General features: G+C 35.3%; 4 protein-coding genes across 8 annotated transcripts; 3 read left to right on the top strand and 1 right to left on the bottom strand.

Moving 5' to 3' along the window:
- Positions 1–435: 435 nt before the first annotated feature.
- Positions 436–3,881, top strand: LOC102620150 (2-methoxy-6-polyprenyl-1,4-benzoquinol methylase, mitochondrial). Of its 2 annotated transcripts, none has more exons than XM_006474163.4 (9): positions 436–597; positions 881–993; positions 1,072–1,198; positions 1,295–1,356; positions 1,800–1,958; positions 2,155–2,296; positions 2,901–2,972; positions 3,179–3,287; positions 3,462–3,881. In XM_006474163.4, the coding sequence occupies exons 2-9, from the start codon at positions 900–902 to the stop codon at positions 3,561–3,563; spliced, it is 867 nt and encodes a 288-aa protein (XP_006474226.1). In that variant the 5' UTR covers positions 436–597; positions 881–899; the 3' UTR covers positions 3,564–3,881. The 2 variants fall into 2 exon arrangements, with proteins under 2 accessions (XP_006474226.1, XP_006474227.1); XM_006474164.4 differs by having other exon boundaries at positions 437–597; positions 889–993.
- Positions 3,882–4,212: 331 nt separating this feature from the next.
- On the top strand, positions 4,213–8,830 carry LOC102620628 (18S rRNA (guanine-N(7))-methyltransferase RID2). 3 transcript variants are annotated; one of them, XM_025097290.2, is made up of 11 exons: positions 4,213–4,482; positions 4,942–5,132; positions 5,542–5,643; positions 5,728–5,803; positions 6,008–6,091; positions 6,209–6,264; positions 6,819–6,875; positions 7,230–7,279; positions 7,518–7,670; positions 8,000–8,135; positions 8,323–8,830. In XM_025097290.2, the coding sequence occupies exons 3-11, from the start codon at positions 5,545–5,547 to the stop codon at positions 8,485–8,487; spliced, it is 876 nt and encodes a 291-aa protein (XP_024953058.1). In that variant the 5' UTR covers positions 4,213–4,482; positions 4,942–5,132; positions 5,542–5,544; the 3' UTR covers positions 8,488–8,830. The 3 variants fall into 3 exon arrangements, with proteins under 3 accessions (XP_024953058.1, XP_006474228.1, XP_052290219.1); XM_006474165.4 differs by lacking the exon at positions 4,942–5,132; XM_052434259.1 differs by lacking the exons at positions 4,213–4,482; positions 4,942–5,132 and adding an exon at positions 5,139–5,290.
- Positions 8,831–8,984: 154 nt separating this feature from the next.
- LOC102621102 (pumilio homolog 6, chloroplastic) lies at positions 8,985–16,512 on the bottom strand. 2 transcript variants are annotated; one of them, XM_006474167.4, is made up of 10 exons: positions 16,180–16,512; positions 15,108–15,793; positions 13,349–14,724; positions 13,126–13,267; positions 12,920–13,027; positions 11,820–12,032; positions 11,619–11,729; positions 11,261–11,449; positions 10,077–10,248; positions 8,985–9,460 (listed from the first exon to the last, which is right to left on the bottom strand). In XM_006474167.4, the coding sequence occupies exons 2-10, from the start codon at positions 15,723–15,725 to the stop codon at positions 9,438–9,440; spliced, it is 2,952 nt and encodes a 983-aa protein (XP_006474230.1). In that variant the 5' UTR covers positions 15,726–15,793; positions 16,180–16,512; the 3' UTR covers positions 8,985–9,437. The 2 variants fall into 2 exon arrangements, with proteins under 2 accessions (XP_006474230.1, XP_024953055.1); XM_025097287.2 differs by having other exon boundaries at positions 15,108–16,512.
- Positions 16,513–17,956: 1,444 nt separating this feature from the next.
- LOC102621557 (mitochondrial outer membrane import complex protein METAXIN) lies at positions 17,957–21,294 on the top strand. Its single transcript, XM_006474169.4, has 6 exons — positions 17,957–18,217; positions 18,691–19,025; positions 19,179–19,255; positions 19,402–19,462; positions 20,140–20,302; positions 20,937–21,294. Exons 1-6 carry the CDS (start codon positions 18,058–18,060, stop codon positions 21,116–21,118), a joined length of 978 nt encoding a protein of 325 aa, XP_006474232.1. The 5' UTR covers positions 17,957–18,057; the 3' UTR covers positions 21,119–21,294.
- The last annotated feature ends 155 nt before the right edge of the window (positions 21,295–21,449 follow it).

Genomic DNA, 21,449 nt, shown 5'->3' with positions numbered 1-21,449 from the left:
ATAGGTCCCAGATCCGGTGACTCGTTAACAAACTAGCCTAACCAGCAAATAAAGGTTCTAACTTCCAACTAACACGTTTAAAGTAAATAACTAATCGGCATATTTTGTATAATCTTTTATTCTTAGGTAGAAGTTGAATTAGAATCTCGTACAACTTTTATTTTTTGAATATTTACACTAAAATAAAAATTTAATAGGTACGCTGAAATTTTTTTAACCAACAAAAAAATCTAACCACCACATCATAAAACCTTCGCGACCCTATGAAAAAAAATCACAATCCAATTATTCTCGTAATTGAAATCTGACCATCAATAGCAAGAGTAATACTTAAGGGTATTCATGCTATTCCCAATGAGGAAGGGACCAAGTTGACACAAATTAGAAAATTGTCCATTTTATAAAATTAAAAACAATAAGAGACCCCTATGTTATTATCCCAAAAAAATTTCAGAAGAAAAGAACACTCGGCAGCCTGCAATTTCACCGACCGAAGAGCGAGGGAGAGTTGGAGAAGCGAATATTATTAGAACAGAGAGTGTACAGTTTTATTGGGCGCCCGTTACTGTTTCAAGGTTTTCAGCATCCATTGCATTGGTATATCGTCGACTTTCATAGCTCAATAGATTTTAAATTAGTTGGAAAATTGTATAAATTTGTTTTTTTTTTTAATTATTACTTAAACTGTCAGTTTGAGTTTTATATATGATGTTTTCTTTTGGGTATTTATCAAATTTTGATTTTTTTTCTTTTAGGTAATGAGATTTAGTGGAATTTGTTTTATTTTTATCTTTGTTCATGTTGAATGTTAATTAAGAAACCATATGTGATAATACCTGTAAGGCTGTAAGTGAGCCGTGTGTTTGAATTTGACTTTTAGTTAGAAAGTTGTTGAAGCCATGGCAGTGCGGGTGGTGACGAGGAATTTGGGGAGTAGACTCTTACCGATGCTCTCTTCCACTTCTTTACTGCATTCACATGCTACAAGCTTCGGTAAGCTTTCTTTCTGTCTTTGTTAATGTTTTTTCAAATGCTCATTTGGATTGTAGATCATGTTAGTTAAATTTTCAGGGTTCAAAGAAGTACCGGCAGAAGAAAAAAGTCAATTGGTTAGCAATGTTTTCAGCAGTGTTGCTAAAAACTATGATCTCATGAATGATTTGATGAGTGGTGGATTGCATAGATTGTGGAAGGATAGGTTAGATTCTTGGTGGCATTTTTAAATAATTTTCTTAAGTTTGAAATCTACTTTACTTTACCTAACATTGTTGGGTATCCTCTTCGCATTGCTCAGACTTGTTTCCAAGTTGAATCCATTTCCGGGAATGAAGCACCTTGATGTTGCTGGTGGAACAGGTCAGTTTAACTAATGCTATTACTTTTTGCTACGCATTTAGAGGTATGTAGAGTTTGTAGAACTTCAGGGCACGGGAATATTTAGAGTTGGTGGAGAAATTTGAAACACTATTATATAAGATAATACATGCGTGTTCAAGGGAGACTTATGTTGCATCAGCTATGAATTTAAGGGTTGACATTTGCAGGGTCACATTATAATAACTGTTGACCTTTGATATGATCTGCTATTCTGTTCATTCTTCTATGAGATTTTCCTTCTTTTACTTGTCTGGCACAAAAGTTTTATTTTGAATGCTCCATCTGCACCTTATCTTGAACAAAAATGATATTTATTGATGTGTGGTGATTCACCTCTCTCTCTCTCTCTCTCTCTCTCCCTCCCTCCCTCCCTCTCTGAGTTTTCTATTGAGGTCTTCAATTTAAAGGACTTAATTTTGCAGGGGATGTTGCTTTCAGGATTTTAGACACTGTAAATAGCATCAAACGAAGAGCACTCCAGGATGTTCTTGAAGATGATTTACAGGAGGAAACTCGGATATATGTTTGTGACATCAACCCAAACATGCTAAATGTTGGTAAAAAGCGTGCTTTAGAGAGAGGTAAAATAGAGGGATTGTTCATGATTCTGATTTTTTGGTTTTTCTTCTGTACGAGTGAAACTCAACAAATTGAATATTGGTTAAGAAACTTTAATTTTTGTTAGGAAGTGAAGTTTCTATCTTGAAACCTTTTAGGTCGTGGACACCGTGTTTGTTTACGAGGATATTTATTTACTGAAGAATTACTGTTCATTAGGTTACCAGGACAAATCACTTTTGTGGGTGGAAGGAGATGCAGAAGCCTTGTGCTTTGAAGACAGTACTATGGATGGTTACACAATTGCCTTCGGAATTAGGAATGTTACTCATATTGAGAAGGCTCTAGCTGAAGCTTACAGGTGTGCTCACAGTGTTCTCGGCATAGTTGTTCTCCTTAGTGAATTTAAACATTTAATAGATATGTAGAGTGCAACCGTTGTGTAATAGTGCTAAGAAAGAAACACTGTCAAAAGTGGCCGTAACATTCAACGTGAGCCATCTTTAGAATCAATTATTTTGTCAAGCCTGAACCACATTACTTCCATTTGTCATAGAAAGTGTGGGTAAAGGAAGCCATCTTTAGAATCAATTATCTTGTCAAATCTGAATTACATTACTTCCATTTGGAATAGAAACTGTGAGTAAAAGATCAAGAAGACTTCAAATTGGTTCACTTGCCCATGGACATGGTTATGAGTGTGATTGTGACTATTCATTATTTTATTTACTGCTCAATGCATAAGTTGAATGGGTAGGGACCTACAAATTGATGGGTCTAGCCAATGGGATATAACTAGGATATGAGGCTGTTAATATTGTGCGCTATGTTTGGGATTTAGTTTTCAGGATGGGTATGGCCTTTGACTACCTTTATGCTTGAAATATCTTCCAGTTTTATACTTCTAGCTGTATATTATTACTTTGTTGTATATATTTATCATGTTTGATGGTTTTGTTCATTAGGGTACTGAAACGTGGAGGAAGATTTCTGTGCCTTGAGCTGAGCCACGTCGATATTCCTGTATTCAAGGAATTGTGAGTATGTTTTGCAGTTGGATGTTACCTGTAATTAAACTACTTAACCCTCTTTACAAATCGCATGCTTAACATATTACTGTCCTTGCTTGTAGTACTCCAGCATTCCTGTTGTTACTGAAGCTGGATCAAAATTTAATACGTGTTTCTCTTGTATACCATATGAATTGTAAGTTACCTTAGTTTTCTTTTAACCCCTAATGCAGGTACGATTATTACTCATTTTCAGTCATTCCAGCAATAGGGGAACTGGTAGCAGGTGATCGGGGTTCTTATCAGTACTTGGTTGAGAGTGTCCGCCGTTTTCCCCCTCAGGTAATTAATGATTTTCAGTCCTTTGCATTGTTTTCCGTCATCAGAAGAAGCAAGTTTGTTGTCCTACTAAAAATGTGATACATTGCGGCTATCAGTTTCTTCCTTTTTATATACAATGTGATATTGTTTCTGTTTTGGAATGACATTTCAATTTATTCCAATTGACGAATGCAGGAAAAATTCGCTGCAATGATTTCTGATGCTGGATTTCAGAAGGTTGAGTATGAAAATCTTGTTGGCGGAGTCGTCGCCTTACACTCAGGATTGAAAATTTAGAGGTGTAAATATGAACGAAAAATCCCATCTTACCCAATCTTTTGTTCGTTTGAATTTAAATGTTGTTTTATTTATTGAAAGGAAAGAGAAAAAAAAAAAAAAAAAATTTCAGTTAGCCAAACTGAGCTAACTGTCCTCTGTAACTCTTACGTGTTGGTTTTTTTTCCCTTGCATTTGATACTTTTTGAGTTAAATTAGAGAGAGACTATTCTATTCTTGTAAAAGTTGCTTCTAGATATTTCAGTAGAAGTTGTATGTACCTCCGTAACGACGTTATGTGATGTGTGATACTTGCAATATCCAAAGCCAAATTTATTATCTAATATTTTAAAATTTGTATTGAGGATCAAACAAAAAAAAAAAGAAAATGGCTAGTTTTTCGTAATGCTAGGATTGAGTCTCGGCAGTCAAAACGTTATGTTAGATTGACTTCTTTTTTTTTTTTTAATGGGAAGGTTAAATTGACAATATGATTATTTTAGAAATAGAAAAAAAAATTCATTATTAATGGACCAGCCTAAGGGTGGCAATAAAATTCGGATCCGTATATGAAAAAATGCGGATTCGGATATGTAAAATGAGGATCCGTAATGATAACAGGATATCTGGATCCGGTTTTATTTTGTTTTAAATTAAAAGTCTTAACTCTTAAATCAAAAAAATCCCTAACCCTAACAATATTGCCGTAACCTTCAAATCTCTAACGCCGGCCAAATCTGAAGGGCTTGTAACGCCGTCGACCGGTCGCCGTCTTCCTTGCAGCCTCGCCTGAGCCTCGCGTCGCAGCCTCGCCTGAGCACGTTGCTATCGCTGCACACTGCAAGCCTTGCTGTCGTTGAAGCTCGCCACACCGCTGTTGCTGCATGCTTCACCCACGTCACCATCGTCCAAACCTCGCCTGATTGGATCATTCGTGCCTGTAATTTGCTCTTTGTTTCTGTTAATTTTCTTTTGTTTTTATTAATTACATGGGTTTTTCCTTTCTCTGGTCAATAATACTATTTTCATTAATTACATGGGTTTTTCCTTTCTCTGGTTAATAATTTGGTATTGTGGTTAATTGATTGTATTTAATGAGTTTAATCTAATGTAAACTTGTTTAAACTTCAAAATATTGTTAGCTTATTTTCATTTCTTGTTGATTCAATTTAATTTGATTTTGATTAATTTTCTTTGCTGATTTATTTAATTACTCTAATTAAATACATTAAATTTCAATATAATGTAAAATGCTTAATTTTTTTTTTCCACATATGTTAACTCATTTTACTTTAATTTCTCTAATTAAATGCATTAATTTTCTTGTTGAATTGTTAATTTCTGCATTATGGTTGGATTTTTAAATTATATATTAAATTATTAAATTTTAATTTTACAGATCTGGATATTCGGAATATCCGCAGCATCCGTTGCGGATCCGGATGCATATATGTAAATCCGGATCTGAATCCGGATTTTGCCAACCCTAGACCAGCCCGGTGGGGATCCCAGTAACCCGCTGACCTGTAGCCCACAAACTTGTGGCAACAGAACGAAACAGAAGTAGAAAAAACATGTCATCAAATTTAGGTATCAGCGAGAACAAAGCAAACAGAGAGTCTTGTTCACTTGGCCGCTTCAAGCCCTCATTGCTTCAACCATAAATTACAAAATTGAAAATCGTTTCAAAAACCCTTAATTTCACAGCTCTTTAACGCATCTTTTATTATTTCAGCTATTATTTACAGGTTTGCCACTTTCAAATTGAAAAAATTTATTACCTTTACAAAGCAAAACCTTAGTAATTGTTAGAACATGGTTCACTTTGAATCAGTTATTTTTTTAGCGAGTCTTTATTTTTTATTTTTTAATTCAGCATTCTTTCTAGTTTAATGGGCATGAGCAATTTTTTTTTTATTTTCTTTTTTTGGAGGGTTTATGGCCCCCGCCGGCATGAAGGGTTTAAGCGTATAATGATATTTTCAAATGGATTTTGCAGGAGATGGCGAACCGACCGGAGTTAATAGCGCCACCTGAGATATTCTATGATGATACTGAAGCTCGGAAATACACGTCCTCTTCTCGTATCATCGACATTCAGGTTTTGTTGATTGCTCGTTATTAGTGTTACCTTATTTTGGGATAGAAGAAAGATAGCAGAATTTATTTTTGATTGTCTTGATAGGCAAAGCTTTCGGAGAGAGCATTAGAGCTGCTTGCTTTGCCTGATGATGGGGTCCCCAGATTACTTCTTGATATCGGTATTTGGAGGAAAAAAAAAAGATCTTTCTTTTTTAATATATTTCAATAGTTTGAGATAATTCATCTCATTAAATTAAGTCAAATTAATGTTAAATATTCTTATTAAACTATGACTTAGTTGTCTTCACTTGAGGTGGATGTGTGGTGAAGGATTTAGTGAGCATTCAGATTTCAGTAGTTGTTTTTGGTATTTATCTTTGTAGGTTGTGGATCAGGTCTTAGTGGTGAGACACTATCTGAGAACGGGCACCAATGGATTGGTCTAGACATTTCCCAGTCAATGCTTAGTATGTGAACTGTCTTATTTGCTCGAAGATATAATTTCCTGCTACAGGTTCATTTTATCTGTAATTTTATTTTATTTTATTTTATTTTATTTTTATTTTATTTTTCCCCAAATCCAGATATTGCTTTGGAGCGAGAGGTTGAGGGCGATCTATTACTTGGAGACATGGGTCAGGTATCCTCCGAGTTATTTTTGCTTTATTTTGTATTACAGTTGCAGGAACTAGGATGCAGGGTTTTACTGTGTTTCTTTCATTTGAAAGAGGGAAATGAAGGAAATTTTTTTAAGATTTGAGTCTAATTTTGTTTCTGTATTCTTACCTATTTGTATATAACATGCATTTCCAAATTTGTAACACACACACGCATACACACACACATATATAAGCAACAACTCTTCAGTATGATTAACGTCACTTAGCTGACAGAAAATAATTTACAGAGCAACATTTTATATTTTATTAATGTAATGCATAAATTTCTGTCTCTCCCTCTTGTATGCATTCAATTGTTCGAGCCATATAACTTTTTATACGTACTAATCTTTGTTGAATGTTAATCTTCTGCACTGCTTTTTTTCTGAAAATTCTTTTGGTTGGCCTTGACTTTTGTTAAGTGCTCGTTTTATTCTTCTTTTGGTACTTAAAGAGTAAAATTTCTGTAATATTTAGCAGTAACTTCAACCTGGAGTTGACTGGATGTGTATAATTATTCGTTATTATGTGGCAGGGCTTGGGACTTCGGCCTGGAGTTGTTGACGGGGCCATCAGTATATCGGCTGTTCAGGTTTAGTTTTTGCCTATGTTCCCCTGACACATTTGTGTTGCATGTTGGTTTTGGGTTTTGTTATCAGTAAATTAATTGCTTTAGTTAATTCTCTCTTTAGACATGAATAATCTGAAATTTTGAATGTATTTGACTGTTATTAGATTCCTGACAGTGCAAATGAACTGAATAGAGTTGTAACAATCAGCATACAACACTGTGTGTAGTATATTCAAATCCTAAAAATCTTGTCCGTAGAGCCTTGTTATTTTCTAACTTTTGTAAGATATCCTTCCTTTTTTAGTGTGTCAGCGAAGTACCTTACTGCATCTGTCTTGCTAATATTTTCCTTGTTTCCTTTGATCGGCCATGCAGTGGTTATGTAATGCTGACAAGGCCTCACATGAGCCACGATTAAGATTGAAGTATGTTAGGGTTCTTTCATCCTTCTTATTTCTTATTATTATTGTGATTATTATTTTCAATTCATGAGTAGCATAACTAAACTATGTTAGGATGTCTCTCTTTTATTCACCGGTGAGCTGAAATCATGAAGGTTGAATCAAATGAAATGTTCTTTACTCTAAATTCTCTCTTCAGTTTCCGCCCTAATATATATTGCTCAATCCCGTGTTCAACCCCCCCCCCCCCCCCCTTTCTCAGGGCTTTCTTTGGGTCATTATATAGATGCTTGGCGAGGGGAGCAAGAGCAGTATTTCAGATATATCCTGAAAGTGTAGCCCAGCGTGAGTTGATATTGGGTGCTGCTATGCGAGCTGGTTTTGCTGGTGGTGTTGTTGTTGACTACCCACATAGGTATGCAAAAGATCTGGTGAGAGCATCCTTATAATGGCTTTTCATCTGGTCCAACAACGGAAACTGTTTTTGGAACTGAATTTTTTATTTTGTAAGCATGTTTTGTGCATATTTGTACCCCATAACTTTTCTTTCCTTTGTTGACATTCCTCAATAAGGGTTAAATTTTGAATTCTTGGTAATGGTATTTGATGAGAATTAGCATCTCCAAGGAAACTTTGACGATAAGTTTGCTTGGAAAGTTCTAATTAAACATCTTTTTATGTTGGTGACATACTTCCTATTAATTATCATGGCTCATTAAATAGAGAATACTTCTCTTCTTGTAGTTCCAAAAGTAGAAAAGAATTTCTAGTCCTCACATGTGGTCCACCATCCATAAGCTCAGAGGCTCCAAAGGGAAAAGTTGGAGACATGGAGAGTTGCTCTGATGATGAAAGTAGTGGGGATGAAGAAAATCGAACGGTGGGTCACATTTCAAAGAATCTTGAAGTTTTATTTCTCCTCAGAGCTTCTATTAGGTTTTCTAATTTGAAGAATTTCTTTCAACATTCTTTTATTTCCCCCGGAAATGGGAAATAAGTTCTTCAATCCTGGTTTTGCCTTTTCTTTTTTACCAAAAGCAAATTAATGATTCTTTTTGTTCGTGTAGGTATGCATTTCAGACAGGCACAGACCCAGGAAAAAGCAGAAAATAACAAACAAAGGGAAAGGTAGAGAGTGGGTGCTGAAGAAGAAGGAACAAATGAGAAGAAAAGGATGTGCTGTGCCTCCCGACACAAAGTACACAGCTAGAAAACGGAAGGCTCGCTTTTGATCTTCTGAAGGGAAGTTTGTTCTTCCTTCCTCTTGCACATTCCAATCTGTGTTGATTCTTTCGAGTGACGAGCTTTCTTCTATTAAGCCTGATGAAGTTAGAAGTCGTCTGGGTGGAAGATCACAATACAAACATTAGTCGGTCATCTTTGTGTGGGAGCTGACGGTAGCACTTGGTTACTTATGTACAACCTAATGTACTAGATATGCTTGGTTAACTCTTTCAGGCATTTGCTTTCTGAGCATCTGCAAAAGTTTTGGATAAATTGTTTGAATTATGCGGGTGGATAATTTACAATTCGATGCATTTGCATAATTCAGAATGCGAGTAACATCTTTGTCTACATTCTCTTATTTTAGAATTAAGCTGATTATGTTAGAGAACCGTTACTTTCATGCCAACCTGCCTCCACTTAAAATTACCAACATCTGAAGCCGTGCTGCAGAAAGCAAGTAAACATGTATCTTCATTCTTCTACTGCAACTATCGTTGTACATTTAATATGTATTCTATAAATTTTAATTTTCATAAAACCCACAAAATAGAAAACAATTCCAAGTAACGCTTTACGATAACAGCAAGATCTCCCTTCCATCTAATCTACATGAATATGCTGCAGCAACTACCCTACAGTTAATTCTTTTTCTATATCTTTTTGGAGCTGTGTCAATTGTTTTATTTCAGAAACATAAACAAACCATATGGAGATTTACATATGTACTGACTGAATACCAACAAAGAGACCTTTTACTAAAGGTTAATTAAAGCCTCCTAGAGCAGAAGACACCAAATTGCAGAAGCTGCATTCACAGTAAAGCAGAACAGCTTTCTTAAACCGCATGGAACTGGAACATTTGTCTCATCCTCAACCAGGTTTTAGCTCAGCTGCTTTCCTACACCACAGCAGCAGTAGCACAAAGATCCAGGATTAACCCCAATCTTGCTCTACTTCAAGATTCAGATGTCTGATTTTCTGCATGCATGAGAAAGCAAATATTATACCATTCATAGTCAATGCAATACAACAACTTAGAAAGTGACAAATGATTGGAAATAACCCCTACATTTTGACTTGTATGGTTGTATTCCAACCAGCAACCACTATTAATCAACCATTCTTCTCAAACTATTGAAGAAGAAAAATGAATTTACTTTAGTTAAATAAAACATTAAGGGGTAGTCTTCTACATCAAAGAAGGTAGAAGAGTATTAATGAAACAAAGGGGGTGATTTTCTAGCTAGCATTAACAAAAAAGAAATGGGGGGGTCCGCATGAAATTAACCCCAATTAATTTATATCTATCTGGTGGTCCATTGTTGCCCCTAGATTGAACAATGTTAACGAACTTCAACTTGATCCAGAGACTGGCAAAGATCTAGTAGACTATTTTGCTCGGTGAGAAATATGTGACCATCTTTGAGCAGATACCATTCTTCGCCAAAGATAACTACTCTCCACAGCAGATATTATGTGGAGTACAGTAATTCTATGACATGAAAGACATCTTCCAATACTGAATTTGAAAATTTCAATGATGCAAATATCAAATTTAAGTAACTAAAGCAAGTCAATACATAAGAGCCCACACCTTCTCCAATTAGCATTTCAAATCGAGCAACAATGTGCTTCCCATAAGTGTATTTCTTTAAAACATGAGCATGTGTTCTGATACGACTAAGCATCATGGCCTGCTGACTCTCAGAACTTAATTCAAAAATCTTCTGGACAACATAATTTGCAAACTGGTCCTTCATCATTGTCTGGGAAAAAAAAGGTTAATGCACACCGTGAGAAGCAATTTTCAAGAATCTATCTCCAAAGCCTACATTGATCTATATAAATTTAATATTTGCTGCCCCACAACAAGCATGCTACACAGGTAATAAGAAATTTAGCCTTCCCAAAGAGGTTGGAAAGGAAAGCAACATTATCACATAAGTTCTCGTCAAATTCAACATACTCAGACCCTCAAAAAATAAAATGGAATACAACAGAATAATGGATGCAACTTGAAATATTTTGTATCTATATAAGAGCAGGAATCGTTGTCTTACTAAACTGAGCAAGACAATGGTGTAAAGTTGAGGGGGAAAAAACAGAACATAACTGAAAATGATTACTTATCCAGTGAAATAGAAAGTTAATCAGACATTTACGAAAAGCAGCAGTTCATCATTGAAATCAATACCAAACAAGAAATGGAAAGAACAAATAAAATGTCAAAATCATATATCATGTGTTAATTTAATATGACATTAAGCGTGTTTAAAACACCCTAATTGCATCAATTATAGTACAATAAGTTATTTTTTGGTCTGTCATGCTTGCAGTGGTGGTTGAGTTTGATGCAAGTGCCTGCCACATGAAAAGATGTCCAAAGCTCTTAAATATTATTATTGGGCCCTCACCTATCAACATAAGCTCTTGTGTTGAGTAGTTATTGAATAATGTATCAAAACCAATATGACACTGTGGTCTTGTATGTGAGACTCCCCATCTTTTTAGTATCAACTTAATGGTAATCAATTTGCTTAAAATTATGCTTGTGAATATGGTTGTAAACTGTCTCTGAGCTTTGCATGCAAGGGAGGCCTATTAGAACTTAGTTACTGAGCCCTTCCCAATCTGCTTAAGGACTTTAGAGCAGCATGTAAATAAATATTAATAGACTCAAGAAGTTACTATCAACCTCATACAACACCAAGAGACATGTTAAAATTTACTTTTCAAATTATCTTTCATACCAAGGCCATAAAAACTTATGCAAATTACCAATAAGGTTTCCTCATTATGCCCAAGAATTTCCTCAATGATAAGTTCTCGTTCAGCAGGACCACCATATGCCAAGCATTTCTCAATAACATTTGATGCAAATTTATGCTGGCTCAGTTGTACAATATGCCCTGACAACTTCCTAATAATTTTGCTTCTTTCAAGAGGTTTTCCCCTCTGCAGTACATGCTGCAAAGTGTAAAGAGGACAGCCACTGATTAGCATTAAGCAATAACAAGAAGCTCACGTATAAAAGGAATTTCATTGCACACCGGAAAGTAGATTTCAGGAAGTGACTATATAAAATTCATGATCAGAGAAAAATTGCAAGTTAAGCGATCAACAAGAAAATACCAACCTGGGTAACATAATTGCCATACTGATCCTGAGCAAGAGCACAAACGTTATCCAAAATCTCATCCACTATAAACTGGCATTGATGCTTATCTGCACAATGCTCTAAAACTCTCTACAAGAAACCAAGACAAAAATTCAGAATGTTAAAAGCACCAAAGAAATATAGAAGGGAAAGAAGAGATTCCAATAAAGTGTCAGTAACCTGTATAACACGGCAACCATACGGATGCATTGAAAGTGCTGCAACTTGGCCACAGAAAGCAGAAATTATAAAACCAATTTTCTCTGGTGGAATGCACTCGATGCATTTTTGTATAACATGATTTCCATTTTGGTCACGCACACATCTCATAACCTGTCCGTCCAGTTCACGGACAAGTTGTGCTTTCTGTTCAATCTCAATGGTCTCAAGTGCCTACATTAGCACAGGATGAAATGAAAATCTTTTCCACTGAAGCAATTGGAAAGGGAGTAACAGAGGATAACTTACGATAGCAGACCAACTAATCATCCGTAGAATGCTCCATTGCACTAAAGACGCTACTATGAGTAAAAACAGGACATGTTTTGGAATTCTTTTGGCGCAAATCAAAGTTTCATAAGCATGCATTCAAAGCCCAGTGCGGGGAAATTTTCACCTCTCTAACTCTAGAGGAACATCTTTAATATAGGAGCATAGCCTAATTTTGTGTGGGGAAGTTCATAGTCCCCATAGATCAACCATATTTTATGGAAGATAATGGAAAACAAATTTGAAATTTCAGGTCTATCATGATTCCTAATTTTAATTCTTTAGAAGCTTCAAATCTCACAGTACAACATATTGGAAGCTTTCAGTTAGGAGTCTGATGCTACACATATGGGAATAGGAGCTGTTTCAAGTCAAGAAGCTCAGCATAAAGATCCCAATAGAAGCTACTACTACTTACTTATCCCAGGTTCGGGATAAAACTTGAAACCCTCAAAACGAACCTAGTCCGGATTATTTCCTTATGTAACTAGCAAGCTCTTAGGTCAACAGTCTAAACTGATCTTTCTAAGAAGCAAACTCTAACATTCCAGTACATGGTGGTGTTTCGGGTTACAAGTAGATGAAACATTATTCAAAATGGAAATTAAATGCACAAAAACAGTTAAGACAGACAAGAAAAGCCAGGAACTGCTAATAGAATGCAAGCAGTTAAGACAGACAACAAAAATTCAATAGTAAAGAAACACTTCTACCATATATTAATATCATATCGGTACATAAATGTACCATAACAATCTCACATATAAATGTACCATAACAATCTCTCATACCTTTTGGATTACACGACAGCCATACATCTGCATACTTAAAGGCAAAATCTGACCAACAAGCTGATTTGCCAGCTCCTTCCGCTGTGCAGGGCTTCCATACTCAAAAAACTGAAAGTACACAAAGGAAAAAGGAAAACAAATAAATAAGAAAAAAAACAAGCTGTAGGCAACAGTTACAAAAGTGGAAAAATGTTCAGAAAGCACACCTTTTGAATAACATAATTACCAAACACATCAGTCATCAATTTGGATGCATGTGGAAGAATTTCTTTAAAAACAGATGCCTTCTCATCAACACTACAATTCTCCAACTTCTGCTGAATAAATCGACTCCCATGTTGATCAGCACTAGAATCAGAAATACTAAGTTAGTTATGTTTCTAACAGGGAAAATACATGGAAAATGAAACTAAAAGCTCAAAAACTTGCCTAAATTCAACAATATGTCCAGTGATATCAGACAGCTCAAATCTTCGACCTTTGCCAGATTTCAACTCTTCAAGAAAATTACATATTTTGGGATCATTATAACTCTCAAAACCTCTTTGACCTTGCCAACCAGAATATCTATTAGAAACAGGTGAAAACCTCATTTCATTTCTCCCTCCAAGAAGGCCTGTCCCCACTACGGGAGACCCAGGCAAAGCTGGACTAGCAAGTGGTGAGGAGGGGTACACAAACATACCCATGTTTGGTGGGTTCCCCATATGATAAGGACTCACAGTCACTTTACTGGTGCTTGGATTTTCTGTTTCTCCACTTCTATAATGTTGGAATGTCTGAACATCAGAAGCAGCCATGTCAGACCCCTTTTTCAATTCATGGGAATTAGTATGGCTCCCCAAAACACCACCTTTAGAACCCAATGGCTCAAATTGACCAGAAATATTATACGCCTCCCCAAAAGGTTGCTGATAGTATTGCAAATGCAGAGGATTCGCAAAAGAAGGCTGCAGTGAAAACCCAAACTGTCCATAAATCTTGTTAAGATACTGCATATCAGAACCATGAACAACGCTTCCTCCAGTTGAAACCCCAGATGGCTGAGGATGAAAGCTTGGACCAGCACTGCCATCAAGAACCATTGCAATACCACCATGGGGAGGATATCCGGCAACTAAAGGAGGACCAATTGATGAATTCATTACATATCCACCTACACCATATTGGGGAGAATAGAAGCCTGGGGCTTGAACATTAGAGTAAAATGGATTAGGAGAAGCCATGTAGGCAGCTGCACTTGCATATAGTGGAGGTGTGAACCCAGATGACTGGACTACTGGCTGCACCGCTGTTGAAGGCCTAGAAGGACCATGATGAAACTGATCCATGCCAATGTGTGTGCCAATTAGCCCTAGGGAACTTACTTGAGAATGGGCATTTTCAACTTGAGATGAACTGCTGACTTGTGAATGTACATTGAGTTGAGCTTGATTTTTCTGATTTCCTAAATTTGAATGGCCCGTATTAAAATCCTTCATATTTGAAATAATAACAGAAATATCTGAATGACTGATATCCCGATCTAAAACTTCATCTTTTGTCCAAATATCTGTGTCATTTGAAGTTACTTCCTCAGTTGGAGGAGTAGAAGATATGGTTGCTGTCCAATCATGAGACGACGAGCTTACATTATAAGCAGTTGACACATCCACTTTTGATGACACCCCTGTATTATGAGCACCAGTAGTTGTTGAAACACCATTTGACGAGATAACAGAGGGATCTCTCAAGGAACTGGAATCAGAATAGCCGAAAGAATGAGACTGATTATACACTGGTGATGAAGAACGAGGAAAGTCTTCCTGTAAATGTGAAAACATAGCTATGCGTTCACAGGCATGCAATTCAAAGAATAAAAAGCTAGAGGTAAATTTGGTAATCAGTAACTCTAAAATTCTAATCACCAAAAGGAAAAAACCACTCTGAAATTCACATGACGGTATATGCAGAGCTTATTTCCCTACAGTACTATTAACAGAAGATTATTTTCCTACAGTACTATTAACAGAAGAATGAGGAGTTTAAAAGTTAGCATCTGAACATCGGAAATGGATATTAAGAATACATTAAGGATAAATGGATCGTGAACAAAGTAAGTGATGTAAGTTACTTGAAAAATGTCACAGAGATGTTTACCTGTATTATATCAACCAAATTTCTTGAAAAATGTCAGAAAGATGTTTACCTGTTTTATATCAACTAAATTTCTGTTCTGGCCTGCCACTTTAACAGCCTCATTTCCAGAGCAGAACCCATTTTTCCTGTCTACCATTTCATCAGAAAAGTGTTTTGGGGAGCGATCATCCTCAGACTCTTCCTTATGTGTCGAAAGGGTGACTTGAGACACATGCACTGAACAGTTACTGCTATTGTCTAAAGAAGTTAGTCCCCTACGATTACCAAACCTATTGAGATCGTGATCTAGATGTCGAGGAAGTCTAGGATTCAAGTTGACGTTTGAACCGTAATATTTTAAACATGTTTGATTAGCTTGTAACCGTTCCTCAGACTCAGAGTTTCGAATATTGCCATTGAAATTAGCCAAATTCACCCCCGAGCTAGAGCTCTTACGGGCTATAAGATTCTCTATAGCCAAAAAAGAACCCTCCATGTTCGGGGGTGCACTTCCACTTCTATTAGGCACAGCCCTTTGCACACTTCCATGAACATCACAACCTTTTTGGAGCAACCCTAACTCTTCTGCTGCCATGCTCGCAGAAGAGTGTGCAAATGCTGCTGCTTTCTTCAGAGCAGGCCATTTCCCACTTGTTTCCGACATTCTAATTGGACTCTCAGTAGCCATACTTAATGAAAAGATTTTATCTCCTCTTTTTCAATAAAAATTCAGCCAACTGTTATTCACATGCTTCCCTGAAAAACACCACTTATTTTCACTCAAAGCTCAAAAAATTGGACCAACACTATAGAAAGTATCGATAGAATAAACCCAGAAGAAATCATCAATTGCAATTAGCACTCTCACTTTGATAAGTAATATTTTAGTCCAAAACTACAAAGGTGCAAGTGAGAGTCCAATCAAAACAATATCAAGCATATGGGGTTGCAAGCATAAAGATACACTTTGACAAATCACAATCACAACCCATGTAAAAGAAAAAACTTTAGTATCCAATTCAACTATATATTCATTCGAGCAACCAGAAATGAGAAAGAAACAAAAAGCATAAAAAAGTTGCCATTTTTTTATGACAAAGCTTCACTTTTTGAAGCCCACAAATCAACACAGAGTCCCTTACCAAGTAACTGAAGAAGAAAGATTCAGAGTAGAAAAACCCTAGATTCTCTGTAGAGAAACCTTGGCTCTGAAAATTGATATATTTGGCTTTAGAGGGTTGTTTGAAAAATGGATGCGTGTTGGTATTAATATTGGCAAAGAGTTAATAATACAAATAATAATAAAAAAAAAAACAGTAAAAATTAAAGCGCTAAAGGCAGACCAAGTATTGCTAAGTTTCAGTTATGTCTTAGTTTTGTTGTGTTTTTGGGGGTTTTGTCTTTTGGTTTAGGTTTTTTTAGAAGTAGAGGAAAAAATGAATTGACAAAAACGGGAAATAGCCGTGAAAGTGATTGATAGTTTCATGAAGATAACAAAGCCACTGACGCGAGAGTGACACGTGAAGTTAATTAAAAAGACCTTCCATTTTTGAGGAATTACATCCATTCAATGATGTTTTGTCCCTTTCTTTTTCCTTTTTTTCTCGCAGTCATGTTCCTTTGAATCAATGAGATAATTTGAACATTTTTTTTTTCCCAAAACCATGGGATAATTATTGAAAACACAGTCTTATGATTAATTGGATATGTTTAAGCTCATTGACTAGAATTTTAACTTGATTTGTATGTTCCTTTCCATTGTTTTTTATCCATTATCAGTATATCATATGCACGATGATTAGAAGTTATTAAAGACATGATTATCATAAAATATAAAAGATAAGATATTTCTTAATAATACTTAATAAGTGACTACAAATAAAATCTAACAAAAACAGTTCTTTTAAGTTCTATGAATTGTGCATTAGTTGTTAAATCCTATCAAATTTAATGGCATAAGAATTTGGCTAAACGTAGAGATAAGAATAGGTGGTAAGAATTGAAGAGTATAAATGAGTTTGTACACTAATTTGACAATAAATCAAAGAGTTCAATATATATATATATATATATATATATATTTGGGTACTTGATGCAAAGTAAGAAATTGAAGAAATCATATTAATATTTAGGAATACTTTAATTAATTTATATTATAGTTCAATTTTATTACCCTTATTTGAGTTTGTATTATTAATTTAGGTATGAGTCTTATTTAAGTAAGTTTTTTAGTTAAATTAAGATAAATTATAGTTATATAAATAAATATCTTTTCTATCTTTTACATGCAGACTTTAGTTATTTATTATTAATTATTTCTTGTAATAAACTCTTGGTTTGAATTTTGTTCTTTTTATTTTTTGATATTCTGTGTAATCAATAAGTTTTAACACCTATATTTGTGTATATTCTTAAAATCAATACATATTTAGTTTATTTGTTTATTATAATTTTTTCAAGAATTAACAGAATATTAAAAATATACTCATCTATTTATCACCCCTATATATATATATATAATTTTTTTTCCTTCCGCTGCATTAGTTTCACTATCAAACCTTCTTTTTTTTATCCGGTTGTAGAATTTTTACGCATCATTAGTTTGAAAATTTTAACAAGCCAAAGTCTATGAACTTTATATATATATTTCAATTTAATGATGCAATAACGTGCCAACGTGCGCTGCGTAGCGCAGGCCTTATCTTTTGATGCATTGTCCACTCTAGTGGGTCCATTACGAACCCGGTCAGAACCCGAATTATATGTCTACATAACCGAGCCGCGAGGGGGAATCCGTACCTAGGACCTTTTTGGGCCTCAATAAAGTCAGTAGTTTGGCCCAGCCCATTGGACTGACTTGGCCCAAATAAAATATGCAGGGCTATTCCAAACCCTCCTCTGTTGCCATCACCCACCTGCAAAACCCTACTTACTGACACAGTACTTGAATTCAAAATCATTTTAAGTAATTATTTGTTTTAGTTGAAAAACCCCAAAAAGGGCAGGCGTTAACGTAAGCAATGGAACGAGTTAACGAAAGAGAAGATTTCACGCTGGTGACGAGGAAGCCTTATTTCGGTTTGCCCACGGCATGCCCAATTTGCTTACCTGTTTACATTTATCTCAAGTTCGCTCGCCTTCCTTTTCACTTGGCCTTCGATTCTACTTACCCTGACTCCGGTACCCTTTTATTTTCATTTTTTCCTTTAAATTTTCAAGCTCTGCTTTTTCTGCTTCATGTTCTGTTTTAGGCTTCTGATTATGCCCTGTTTCGGCATTTTTGTATAGGATTTTTGGTTGCTTTTCTAATTGTGTTTTTCGTTTATTTTGGTAAATTTGTTGTCTGGGCAATGCTTATTTTTGTTCATTTAAAATCAAATGATTGTCATTGTGTATTGTATTTTGTAATTCTATCTCTGTTAAAGGCCGAAGCTTTTTTTTTTTTTTTAAACTAATGTTGATACAAAATGGAATCAGTAGCTGGGTGATTGATAGACAATTGTTGTGGATTAAAATGGGTCCTTGTCAAATGTTTGAGGAGACCAGCAGTAATAAACGTACCTGTTTCGTGCATATGACTATTCGATGATTTTTGTTATCTTTTGAAGGTTTGTAAAAAGTACATGTTGATGTTGTATAGATTTTAATGTCAGATATAATTCCTTATGTTGAGTCGGCCACTTATGTGGCATGCAATAATGAGAACGGTGGAGTTATTGAATGTTTAAAGAAAGATGGCATTGTTGATTTGGACAATGGATATCAGTCAGTACCAGAATGGATATCAATGAAAGCATTGATTAGCTCATGGCTTGAAGAAGCACTCATTTACGAACTCTGGGTGGGATCTGATGGAAATTCTGTTCGCAAGATTTATTACTCTGATCTTGCATGGCCAATAGGAAAAGTTTTGTTCCTACAGCAAGTACGAACAGTTAAGCAGCAACTTGGGATAACTAAAGAAAACTCTGATAGAAGGGAAGAAGAGGTTGTACTTTTTTTTCAAATGAATATTTGTACTGCATAAACTATTTTGCTCCTTCACTTTTGTCAAGTTGTATCTTTTGGCCACGATCCACTTCATTTTAAGATGTTACTCCTGTTGCCTTTCTTTAGATACTTATGTTCAATTTCTTGACAGATCTACAAGAGAGCGAGCATTGCTTATAGAGCATTGTCAACTAGATTAGGAGAGGAGAGCTTTCTGTTTGAGAATAGGTAATTTTGGATGTTCTGTTTTAATATCTGGTACGGTTTTAAGGAAAATTTGTTTTAGACTTTTTTGATTAACTGGTTCTTTGCTTATTTGATTTGACAATTAATCTTAAACCTACTAAGATGTATCTACTCACTACTTCTTGCAGGCCATCAAGTGTAGATGCAATTTTGCTTGCACACGTGCTTGTCACTCTTCATGCATTACCAGTAAGTTGCCTTACAAACTGCACACTTTCTGTCTACATTGGCAGTTTAAGATCCATATAAATTGTCCTTCCAGTGAAAGCTGATACTAATATGGTTGATTGATAAAAAAGTTGACATACCTAGTTCTGGAGTCAACTCTTGTAAGACATATATGAATTGATTCTTTATCAAATATGGATGAACACTCAAAATACTTGATTCTTGTAGGTCCTTTGGTATTCCATTTCAGGAACTTCAAGGCAGTGGGAAAGACATTATGTCCTATTAGGTCTCAATGATTTAACTAATGGTGCGGAACAAATATGTGTTGACTTGCTTGACCTGAACTTTACCTGTCCAGAGAATTAGCATAGATCCTTCGGTATTACAGTTTAGGAGCTTCAGTACTTGCATAAGTTGGCAATTACAATATAATGTTTGTAAGATGCTTCAAAGGGATAGTTCCTGTACCTCTTGGTGACGTTATCATCTCTGGTATCTTGATTATTGAAAGTCTACATTGTGAGCACTTGTGCAGATGGTGTTCTTCGTATTCCAACCATGTATACAAGCCTATAACTGTTATTAATTAAACATTCTAGTTCTTTTACCATATACTTGTATATGTTCATTTATTATTTCTGACCTTTATATTAACATTATACATTTTTACTTTTTTGTCTATTATGAACTATTAGGAAACATCATTGCTCAAGAGCAAACTCTTAGAGCATGGTAACCTCGTAAGATATGCGGAAAAACTTAAGACGGAGTTTGTAGAAGCTGGTTCATCTTCTTCCATCCCACCGTTCCCTTCTGATCCGTCATCATCAACTCCAAGAAAAGGTCCCTCACATTGGAGTAAGATATTCAAGCTACATATGTTTACATTTACAATTTATATTTGTTTGAATTCGCACCCAGACGTTGGTTTTAAATTTTGGTTTTTGTGCCAGAAATTTTTACTATAACCAAACCAGTTAGGAATAATGGGATGGTGCACCATTCTTGCTTGATTATGCACTGATGATTGGCTGTTTGCTGAAGTTTAGTAGAAATCCAAAAATGTGTCTGATAGTTTTGTAGAACTCAATTTCTATGTAAATCTTTTCAGGAGGTTTGCAAAACCCAATGATTTTTTTTTAATTTTAGGAGCTGTGTGTTCTCTTTTTTTGGGGTATGAGTATCTGCTTTAGTATCATTGGGGTACATCATTTGTGCTTCCAATGAGTTATTACGTAAGTTTAATGATATTAAAATGTAAAACTTAACTTTTTTCTTTTATATCAATAGAGTTACACGACCACACTTGTGCACTTTAGTTCAGCTATCACATCCATACAAACAATGATTCTTCTGTCATTTGTGTTAGTTTATTTCAATTTCCCATTTCAGATGCTGATTAAGTTCAGCTGGTAACTTCTTTCGTATGATACGAATTCAAACTATCGTAACATTTTTGGTTTTTTGTTTTTTGTTTTGTTTTTTCTATTAGGTTCAAAACCTAAGCCAAAACCCAAGAGGGAGAAAACAGAGGAGGAAAAAACTTTCAGAAGAAGGGCCAAATATTTTTTGGCAACGCAACTAGTTGCAATTGTACTTTTCCTATCTGTTATGAATATATACGATATTTCAGAACCTGAACTTGACAACGAGGGAGACATCGATTTTGACTGATGTCATAACTTTGTCTTTCAGCTTCTGTTGCTCAATACCAAATTTTTTTTTCCATGATTGCCACCGGTCAGAACTGACTCCATAATGAGGATATTGCTATTTATTTTCTACCCCCTCAATTTTGTAACTTTCCTTTAATGTTTTTGGAAATAAAAGCAAATTCAAGTTGAAGGATATGTTGTGTGCAAAGATTAACTGTAATTTTGGAGGTTTCAGGACGCAGAGCGAGCATTTATAGCTGGTTTCTGATATTTGACTTTTAAACTTTTGCGGTGCATATCTTCATTAGCTAAGTTTACTTTCAAGTTTCAGATGATGTGGGGAATGAGGC

The sequence above is a fragment of the Citrus sinensis genome, chromosome 9, assembly GCF_022201045.2.
Source record: "Citrus sinensis cultivar Valencia sweet orange chromosome 9, DVS_A1.0, whole genome shotgun sequence".
In the NCBI taxonomy this organism is placed as follows: Eukaryota; Viridiplantae; Streptophyta; class Magnoliopsida; order Sapindales; family Rutaceae; genus Citrus; species Citrus sinensis.
This window is presented reverse-complemented; position numbering and strand designations above follow the sequence as displayed.

Bases quoted from the DNA above. Each gene is read 5' to 3' on its own strand.
- LOC102621557 (XM_006474169.4), top strand. From the start codon at position 18,058: ATGGAACGAGTTAACGAAAGAGAAGATTTCACGCTGGTGACGAGGAAG. The intron at 19,463-20,139 runs GTAAGTTGCCTT...ATGAACTATTAG, and splicing joins TCACTCTTCATGCATTACCA to GAAACATCATTGCTCAAGAG. The intron at 20,303-20,936 runs GTAAGATATTCA...TTTTTCTATTAG, and splicing joins AAAAGGTCCCTCACATTGGA to GTTCAAAACCTAAGCCAAAA.
- LOC102620628 (XM_006474165.4), top strand. From the start codon at position 5,545: ATGGCGAACCGACCGGAGTTAATAGCGCCACCTGAGATATTCTATGAT. The intron at 6,876-7,229 runs GTTTAGTTTTTG...TCGGCCATGCAG, and splicing joins TCAGTATATCGGCTGTTCAG to TGGTTATGTAATGCTGACAA. The intron at 7,280-7,517 runs GTATGTTAGGGT...CCCCTTTCTCAG, and splicing joins GAGCCACGATTAAGATTGAA to GGCTTTCTTTGGGTCATTAT.
- LOC102621102 (XM_025097287.2), bottom strand. From the start codon at position 15,725: ATGGCTACTGAGAGTCCAATTAGAATGTCGGAAACAAGTGGGAAATGG. The intron at 11,730-11,819 runs GTTACTGACACT...GGTTTCTTGTAG, and splicing joins ATGGTTGCCGTGTTATACAG to AGAGTTTTAGAGCATTGTGC. The intron at 9,461-10,076 runs GTGTGGGCTCTT...TCATGCATGCAG, and splicing joins TGAAATGCTAATTGGAGAAG to AAAATCAGACATCTGAATCT.
- LOC102620150 (XM_006474163.4), top strand. From the start codon at position 900: ATGGCAGTGCGGGTGGTGACGAGGAATTTGGGGAGTAGACTCTTACCG. The intron at 2,297-2,900 runs GTGTGCTCACAG...TTTGTTCATTAG, and splicing joins GCTCTAGCTGAAGCTTACAG to GGTACTGAAACGTGGAGGAA. The intron at 3,288-3,461 runs GTAATTAATGAT...TGACGAATGCAG, and splicing joins TCCGCCGTTTTCCCCCTCAG to GAAAAATTCGCTGCAATGAT.